General features: G+C 39.6%; 1 protein-coding gene across 1 annotated transcript in view; it reads right to left on the bottom strand.

Moving 5' to 3' along the window:
• Positions 1-1,932: 1,932 nt before the first annotated feature.
• The window catches only part of LOC108766484 (uncharacterized), a 12,215-nt gene continuing 3,624 nt past the window's right edge, over positions 1,933-10,523 (bottom strand). The window contains exon 6 of the mRNA XM_018515814.1: positions 1,933-2,246. Coding sequence (XP_018371316.1) covers positions 1,933-2,246 — 314 coding nt within the window. The remainder of the gene's footprint in view (positions 2,247-10,523) is intronic.

Raw genomic sequence — 10,523 nt, 5'->3', positions numbered from 1 at the left:
AGTGAGTCAGAGCGCCGTAACAATAAGAATGGGTATTAATCGCTCGACGGTATCGCGTGTTTTTAGTCGGTATCAAGAAACAGATTCTTATCGTCGGGGGCCTGGTCAAGGTCGACCTATGGTAACTACGAATTGGGAGGATCGCAACATTGTCAATGAAGCTCTGCGTGTCCCAACAAGAGTTGCGCAACAAATCGGGAATGAAGCTTTACCAGACAGACGATTAGTACTCAAACGATAAGAAGACGCCTTCACGAAGAGGTTTAAGATCACAAATTCGTGCTAGAGTGCCTATGTTGACAACAGTGCATCGACAAACTCGTCTACGTTACACCTGTAATCATCGAAACTGGATGGCCAGACAGTGGAGAAATGTGTTGTTTACAGACGAATCTCGATTTTGTCTGTTTGGGAATGATGCTAGGATCCGAATTTGGCGACGTAGACGAGAACGTTTTGAAGCGAGTCATGTTGATCCAACTCGAGCGTTTGGGTGGCACCCAGTTGGACACGGCTCAATTGGACACGAGTCACTCACAGCGCTTGAGACTACAAAGCTCCTAAGCACCGGTCGCTGTGATTGGTGGTGTCCAATCGAGCCGTGATCAATCGGGATCACCCCGAGCGTTCGGTGGAGGATCCGTTATGGTATGGGGTGAAATATCAATGAACCATCGAACAGATCTAATGATTCTCCAACCCCCAGGATTCACAGCGGTACGTTACAAACGAAGTTTTGCGTCCTTGCGTGATTCCAATGCGCCGACAAATAGGCCGTGATTTCATCTTGATGCAGGATAATGCACTTCCCCATATTGCGAGGGTAACTCGTGAGTACTTGGCAGTAAACAATATACAGTTACTGCCTCATCCATCTAACAGCCCAGACCTCAATCCTATTGAGCATGTATGGGACATGATAGGTAGGAGATTACGTAACTTGGAGAGGCTTCCTGCTAATCTGCAAGAGCTTGAGAGAGCTCTACATAAAATCTAGCACGAGATACCTCAAGATTCAATCAGAGCATGCATTAATATGCAAGAACGTTTAGCGGAGGTTATTCGACACCGAGGTGGTAATACACCGTATTGAACGCCTCTAACACTTGACCGCTCTGGCATTAGGCAAATAGGGTTTGGAGTCAGAAAATACTGTGGAAGTGACGAGCCACGGAGTCCCTAATTTGACAAATGGTTTACATAATTAGCCCTTTTCAGGGCCAAAATGATGCGTAAAGTCCGACCAGCAATCTCCTCGCGGTACGTATCGGTTAATGCTAATGCTGGCGGTATTCCTTAAAAATGCCCGAATAACTTCAAAATGGCATTACTCGGTCAAAAAAAATCGTAGAGACTCGAATTTTTTTTCAAATTGTTTGTTGAAAAGTACTTTACAATGGTCTATGTGGTATTTTCGAAAAAAAATCGGAGTGATCCAGGTAGCGCGTCAAACAATCAAATTTTTAAGAAAAAAAAATGCTTGAGTTTTATCAAAACATAGAGATGCGGCACCGACTTGCACTTAATTTCGCATCGAGTTTTTCTTAAAATACAGATAATTACCTACAAAATGAAAAAAAAATCGTCTTGATACGATGAAAATTGACCGAGTTATACGCATTTGAAAAATAGTAAAATTTCGATGAAAAATTTTGTTGTGATAATTTTGTTGCGTAATGTATATTGTGTTTTTATTCTAATTCATTTAAATAAATTAAATTTTTGTCTGTACACTGCATAAACTTACATATTTCCTTGATAACTATTGCTATTCGTGCTCATTGTGGAGAAAGTGGTCTCAAAAATTTCTATGTCTGTCTGTCGGTATGTCTGTCAATTTGTTCTCGGAATTTTGAAACATCATGAAGAAAACGGCTTAATCCATTATTATCAAATAGAAATTAGGAGAGAGGAATATTTCTTACGTAGTTATTAAAGTAATGCTAGTACTGGACCAATACAGACTTTCTGTACCCAGTACCGATCCCAGTACTGCCTCAGTACCGATCCCAGTACTGCCTTAGTACCGATCCCAGTACTGCCCCAGTACCGATTGCCAACTCCCAGCCGAGTTAGCTTTCGGTACAATGCCAGTACTATGCCAGTACAGACTTTCTGTACCGGCTCAGTACCGATCCCAGTACTGCCCCAGTACCAATTGCCAACTCCCAACCGAGTTAGCTTTCGGTACAATGCCAATACCATGCCAGTACAGACTTTCTGTACAGGCTCAGTACCTATACTATCTTAGTATCGATCCCAATACTACCTCAATACTGATTGAGTATCCCCCCCCCCCCCCCAGTACCAATTGCCAACTCCTAGCCGAGTCACCTTTCGGTATAATGCCAATAGCATGCTAGTACAGACTTTTTGTACCGGCCCAGTACCGATCCCTCTACTGCCCCAGTACCAACTGCCAACTCCCAGCCGAGTTACCTTTCGATATAATGCCAGTATCGCGCCGTAGTCAATCTTGCAGTATGCCAGTACCTAACCAGTACCAAAATCCTTTGTGTGGTACTGGCTCGGTACCAAGCCAGTTGTAAATTTCCACCTGGGTGTATTTGAAGATGATGTTATCGTGTACGTCAAGGGACGCAAGAAACGAACGTGGCTGTGGAACTTGCTTCTGGACGATGAGCGAGAACGCAAGTACATCGAGACTTTGGACGCAATGTACGAAGACATGGAATCTTTAACTATTCTGGATGTTGCTAATATTATACGATATGGACAACATGTTAAGAACTGCGCGTTGCAAAACGTATTTAAAATATATAACTGGTGGTTGCAAAGAATTTTCAAATAAAAATGCGTTAACGTATTTATATATTACGTGTTTCTTTTTCTCTTCCTTTGTAACACATGTACTCGAACGTATGTATAAACGTGTCAACGTATATGTATGTATGTATGAACGTATATATGTGAACGTATATATATGAACGTGTATGTATGTATGTATGTATACAGGGTGTCCCAAAGAGGTCGGGACACCTAAATATCTCGGGAAATAAAAGTTTTACAGAAAAGTGTTTCAGACAAAAGTTATATGGTTTAAAAATATCTATTTACTGATCCTATCAGTTTGACCTTGGGTTGTGTAGCCAAGGTCAGGTCAAGGTTACATTGATTTTCTTAAATGGACCACCCACCCTATTTTTGATTCAAGAATCTAATAGCTGATGTCGAGTGCTTTCCAAAACGCTATAATGAAATATTTTTTCATGAAGTACTTTTCAAGATATAATGCTTCAAAGTTACAGTATCGCCGGCACTAGCATTACCCAAGATATGTAATACCACGCGTTATGTTTTTGTTTGTGCGTTAACTGAAGGTCAAGTTCACGGACCACTGACCTCGCCTTGACTGGCCAGTCTCCAAAATTAAATATTTTGGGTAATGCTAATGCCGACGATATTGTAACTTTGAAGCATTATATTGGGTTGTTCAAAAAGTCATTGCGTTTTTTCCAATTGATGGCGTTGTCCACGTTTATTTGTATGTGAGCGTGACATGAATGCCAAATGTTTACGCGTGTTTTGTTGTTGACACTAAACCTAAAAACCAAAAAAAAGGACGCGATTCAGTCGAGTTTTGTGCTTGCAATTGTGGTTCGAACATGGAGAATTTTGAAGAGCATATTCGCCATATTCTGTTTTATTACTTCAATAAAGGGAAGAAAGCAACTGAAGCAAGGGAAAAGTTGCGTCGAGTTTACGGCAGAAATGTCATCAAAAAACATCAGTGCCAGAATTGATTCGCCCGATTTCGTGACGGTGATTTTTCAGTCAAAGACGCTCATCGCTCCGGTAGGCCTTCCAAGATTGACGACGATGAAATGAAAGCATTGGTGCAATAATAAGCATTCAACGGTTCGGGAGCTTGCTACTCTAAAAGTGTCCGTTGGAAGTGTTCATGGCCATTTGAAATCGCTAGGCTTCGTAAAGAAGCTCGATGTTTAGGTACCGCATGAATTGAAAGAAATTCATCTGTGACGAATCGCATAAGCATCTGCGACCAACTCATCAAATGCGAAGAAAACGATCCATTCTTGAAGCGTATGATCACGGGCGATGAAAAATGGATTGTTTACAACAATATCAGCCGAAAAAGAAGTTGGAGCAGGCGAGGTGAAGCACAGGAAAGGCAAGCAAAGGCGGGGATCCACCAAAAGAAGGTGATGTTGTTGGTGGGATTGGAAGGGACCAGTCTTCTATGAGCTACTTCCAAAGAACAAAACGATTAATTCCGATGTCTACTGTGAGCAGCTGCAGAAATTAAGTGATGCCATCGCACAGAAACGTCCCGAGCTAATCAATCGTAAGGGTGTGGTGTTTCACCACGACAATGCGAGACCACACATAAGTTTGGTCACTCGGCAAAAATTGTTGCAACTTGCGTTGGGATATGTTACCACATCCATCGTATAGCCCAGACCTTGCGCCATCAGACTTCCATCTCTTTCGCTCCTTGCAAAACTCCTTGAATAAAACTCCTTGGTAAAACGTTTACTTCTGAAGACCTCATCAAACAGCACCTAGACAAGTTTCTCGCAGAGAAGGATGGGAAGTTTTATGAACGTGGTATTATGAAGTTGCCCGGGAGATGGCAGAAGGTCATCGAACAAAACGGCCAATATATCATCGATTAATGTTCATTACGTATATTAAATAAACACCTGAAAATCAAATGAAAAAAACGCAATGACTTTTTGAACAACCCAATACATTGAAAAGTACTTCATAAAAAAATATTTCATTCTTATATATATATATATACAGGGTGTTCAAAAAGGTCGGGACACCTAAATATCTCGGGAAATATAAGTTTTACAGAAAAGCGTTTCAAATAAAAGTTATATGGAATAAAAATATAAGAATGAAATATATATATATATATGTATGTATGTATGAACGTATGTCTGTATGTATGTATGAATGTATGTATCCGAAACATCGATGCTTTTGTTAAACGCGTCGCGACATGTCCGATCTGGCAGTGCATATATGCAATGTATATGGGCAGTGTATAAGGCTTTTTTCATTCAATTGTAAGCTTCAATTACGAGCTTTAAGACATGGACCGAGTAAAAGAATATATACGCCGAAAATCGATCGAGCGAAAAGGGTACCGTCCCTTGTTGCCAAGTTTGCCAAGTCCACCGCCATCGAAGGATAAAGCGAGATATTGGGAATGCCCTGGGGAAAAAACATCAAAGTCGCCAACGTGCTCGTCATCAACGTCATCAATGCCATCGAAATATAAACCATAAAGTATAAACATTAATAAACTCGCGACAAAGAAAACGTAGAAAGACGCGATACAACATTGATAAACTCGCGAACAAAGAACATACGTAGAAAAAAAACGCGATAAAACATGTCGCGACACGTTCGCAATTCTTGGAAAAAAAGGGGGGAGGGGTTATCCCCTTTTCGATTCTAGAAGTTTTACTATATACGTCGCAATTTACGGTACGATACTCACTTGTACGAACGGTTGAAAATGTACTTCGCCAAAGAGAGCAACGCATCGTACGAAACGAAGAAGGACTGCAGTAACATGTAAGTTTTGACGTTCTATACACAAAAAACGTTTTTAACATTACGTACGCACACAGCATGGAGCATCGCGCGGTGCGTTTACTGAGCAGATGTTACAACTTGACGGCTACGGGCTACAAGTATTTGGAAATTGGAATCAGCGTTGGTCCGTCGAGTCACGTGAAGATCGCCCTGGGAGATCATCGCGAATACGAACTGTCGCTATTTCTCGAAACGTGAAAGGGCCTCTACGAGCAGCGATGGAATATTTACAGATGCTGCGAAACGAATACAAGTACAATTTTATAAGCGTTGGACCGCTAACCGTTAGGGTTTGCATGTTGAACGATGCTACGCTCATATGTCTCGATTCTTCGTCCGTACGCATGACGATGACCGAAACGACGCTACGCCGTATGTTTAAGTTTGACGGATGTATCGATGTAACGTTCGAACGATTAGGTCGACTAGTTGATACAGTCGATGTCAAGTATATGTAAGAAAAAAAGAATTAATAACAAATATGAAAATAAACGCGCGCAATTCGTAGGTTAAAATTTATCTTCTTCTATACTATTTACTTGGTCACGTGACATTTGTATCACAATACATTGATGATGATGATGTCACCGCTCGAATATGCTGTGACATGTTGTACCATGTCGAATGTACATGAAAAATTTGATTATGTACACTACTTGCTTAGAACATATATAAATGGAAAGGACATAGGGCACTGAACGTGAAGCCACATCTGTGCGAGAGAGAAAGGTAGTAAGGGATAAATGTTCGCAATGCGCAGCACCGTCATCTGTGTAAATTGTGCAGTTGGTTTAGTGTTTTTACACATTCGTACATTACACAGATGTGTAAAATGTGATACTGTGCATGCGCATTGGGAACATTTATCTCTTACTACCTTTCTCTCTCGCACAGATGTTTGCATCAGCGCGAGCCATCGGAAGTATAGGCAATGCCTCTTCCATTTATATACGTTCTAAGGCTACTTGGCAACGTCACAATGCATAGCGATCTTTAACATTTATATCAGTATGTGTACTATTTGGCAACGTCGTAATTGTAATCAAAATTGTATCAAAATTGCATACATGATATCATCATCATAACATGTGACATGTAAATGGTTTTGAGCGCGAAAAGAAAAAAGAGGTAGGAGAAGACGGCAACGCATCGAGAGAAAAATAATAAGTATATGAGATAGCACGCACGGCGGCGGCGGCCGCGGCGGTCCCCAATGATACGTGACGTCACAACATGGCGATATGTATCATTGATACCGGTAAACATTGATAGCGCCGGGACTTCCCCGCGTCTTCCTCCTCCTACCCCGCGCCAATGAGTACCTCCCCATGTCCCGCAACCCCCACAGAAGACCTGGGTTAGAACCGGCCTAGTATTACTACTAGCGGACAACACTCCATCCATGGTTTTTATGGGTGGTGTGAAGTTAGCCCCCCTTTTTTTGAAAATTAAAATTTTGACAATTGTTCCAGATTGTTCAGAGTTTGTTCTACATTGTTCCAAAGCGATATCATTTTATTCTAAAACGTTATCCAATAAAATGCAAAAAACGATTTTTTGCCAGCCCCTCTTTTTTGAATAATAAAACAATTTATTCTCGTTACAGATTGTTCTAGTTATTCCAAATATTGTTCCAAAAGGACAATTGCATATGACGAACGGAAATAGCAGAAAACGAAAAGCATTTTCTTATCCGGCACCCCTTTTTGTAATAATCGAAAAATTCATTATCGCCATAGATTGTTCTAGTTGTTCCAAACATTGTTCCAAAAGAACAATGCCGTAAGTTGAACGAAAATCGAGAAAAATAAAAAACGTTTTTCAACAAACAAACGCTCCGACCAAAAGAAAAGATACTCTTCTCATTCCAACGTAGAATTTTATATTTTCAGTTGTCCCAATCCTACGAAAGATAATTCTGCAGTGTGAATTTAGCACCGCTACCGGTTCTTCCAAAAAAACAAAAAAAATCCATCTTTTGCATCCACCATCAAGAGTAAACGTACACTTCCTTTCGTGTTCCAATCGAGAACTTTTTGTTCTGAGTTATTCTAGTCCTGCGAAACAGAGTTCTGCATTATGAATCATCCATCGCTACTGGTTCTCCCAAAAATCGAAAAAATCCATCTTTTTGCATTCACCATCATGAGTAAACGTGCACTTCCTTTCGTGTTCCAGTCGAGAATTTCGTTCTGAGTTGTTCGTGTATTTTTGGGAGAATCAGCAGCGATGTATGATTCATAATGCAGAACTATGTTTCGCAGGACTAGAACAACTCAGAACAAAAATTTCTCGACTGATACACAAAAGAAAATGCACGTTTGTTCTTAATGATGGATGCAAAAAATGAATTTTTTTCGTTTTTGGAAGAACTGGTAGCTGTGCTAGATTTACACTGCAGAATTATCTTTCGTAGGATTGGGACAACTGAAAATATAAAAGTTTGTGTTGGAATGAGGAGTGTTTTTTCTTTTGATCGGAGCGTAGGTTTGTTGAAAAACGTATTCTTTATTTTTTTCGATTTCCGTTTTGCGGAATTTTCGACTTGCGGAATTGTCTTTTTGGAACAATGTTTGGAACAACAAGAACAATCTATGGCGATAATAAATTTTTTGATTGTTAAAAAAAGAGGTGCCAGATGAGAAATATTTCTTCGTTTTCTGCTATTTCCGTTCGTTATATGGAATTGACCTTTTGGAACAATGTTAGAACAACTAGAACAATCTGTAGCGAGAAGAAATTGTTTTATTTTTCAAAAAAGAGGGGCTAACAAAAAAAATCGTTTTTTGCATTTTATTGGATAACATTTTGGAATAAGATGATATCGCTTTGGAACAATGTAGAACAAACTCAGAACAAACTGGAACAATTATCGGGATTTTAATTTTCTAAAAAAGGGGGGCTAACTTCACATACATCTGGTTTTTGCCGATCGCATCGTGTATAAGGATTGAAATTTGCCCTTCGACTACTAGGAACGCCCTACGGAGACAGTGTACACTCTACTCCCTTGTCTTGTCTACTCAGCGGAAACAGCGGGAGCCGGTTTCGAACATTATTGAGAACGCTCAACGGAGGTGAAGTACGCTTCACCCCCAGCAAACCTATTCTGTAACTCTTCGTTATCATTATAACGCTACTGCGCAGCTCTTTCATCATGGAAGAAAGTTACAATGATAACGAAATTTGCGTTAAGAGTTACAGAATAGGTCTCCAGGACTCGTCGTCGGCCGGATTCTCGGATCAGGGCCCCTATTCTTGAAAAGAAACGTATACGAAAGTCTAGGGAAATACTACAATATACGTTACGTATACTATAGTATTTTTCTAGAATCTGGATCGTAATCAGGATATCAGGCAAAAAGTCATCCTGATAAAATGAGTTTTCTTTCATATTTGGCAAATTTTACCAATGCCGCGATCTCGTAATAGTTCGGTTCGCTATAGTTCGGTTTGCGGATTCTCGTCAATCGATATCCCCACGTGCGTGTCTATACGAGACATTTTATGAGGAGCAGCGATCGGCGGTATTCGGCCGCCTTCGCGTGACTTCAGTTGGTTACCTGGGCACATTATATTTTAAATTAACGAGAACGATGCTCTTCTCGGAGGTACATCGTTACATAACTATGAAAAAAATATTAGAAATCTGAAATGCTTATTTTTGGTATTAAAAATGAACTTTTTGTAATCCTTGCATTTTTGCCAGATATTCCATAGGAGTGGGATATACGACTACTCATAGGGAAAGAGGGATATGTACGGCTCATAAAAAATTTACAAATAATGCATATAAATAAAATGTAAAATGACACAATAACTTATAAAATGCGTTTATAAAGTTTTATTAAGGAATAAGAATGATAAATATGTATACGAAGTAATAGATAATAATAATAAGATTTTATTCGGACCGACAGGAAATTAAATACTAAGTATAAGCATATTCAGGCCTATGACGGTCAAAGCTAGATCTTTTTGTCTAAAATAATTCCCAGTGAATTATCTATATCCTATATATGTACATGCATATATATCATATTTTTGTAGTTAAACTGCGCGCCGAAATTTTTCCGGACTTTATCTAACGCAATTAAACTATTGCAATAATATCACTAGTTAAATTAAATTAACAATGTGTTTGAAAACCTTAAATAAATTTATTGCGAAAAATATTACCTCGACCAGGATTTGAATCCGGATCTCTTGTATTCCATACTCTTGCTGCCTGCAAGAAGCGTTGTTCTTCTTACATATACTGATTATTGCGAAGAATATTACTAAGGCCTCGGTGGTCTAATGGCTTAGGACGCTCATACGGAATACAAGAGATCCGGGTTTAAGTCCCGGCCGAGGTAATATTTTTCGCAATAAACTCATTATCCCTAATCATCCAAAAAATTTAACCTATCAGCCCCCACTTCCATAGTAAACTGAAGCCTAGGATGCTGAGAATTAAAGACATCAAGAATGGAACTAACCGAAGAAACAGGCGCTGCCATGATTACATCGTCAACATACCTATAGTAAAGGGGCAACGGAAACTTAATCAAAGACAAAGCTCTACTCTCCAACTTACGCATAACTAAATCCGCGATGACGGGAGACAACGGGGAGCCCATGGGAGTACCATAATTCTGTTTATAAATAAACTATCAAACACAAAGAAAGTAGAATCTAAAATAAACTGAACCGCTTTGATGAATTCCTCCTTCGGTAAACAACAATTTCTAGAAATAAATCGCCAATGGTCTTGGATACAGTCCATCGCATAGTCAATGGGAATGTTAGTAAAGAGGCTAACAACATCCAGTGACATTAACTGAATTCCTCACTCAACCGCCTACCATCAAGTTCCTTAACGAGTTTAAAACTATTATCGATATGACTATCCGCCTTAGGAATTGTTTTAATGATAATACTATGAAGAA

Source organism: Trachymyrmex cornetzi, unplaced genomic scaffold, assembly GCF_001594075.2.
Source record: "Trachymyrmex cornetzi isolate Tcor2-1 unplaced genomic scaffold, Tcor1.1 scaffold591, whole genome shotgun sequence".
Lineage (NCBI taxonomy): Eukaryota > Metazoa > Arthropoda > Insecta > Hymenoptera > Formicidae > Trachymyrmex > Trachymyrmex cornetzi.
The sequence above is the reverse complement of the archived record's forward strand: the minus strand, read 5'-3'. Positions and strand labels throughout refer to the sequence as shown.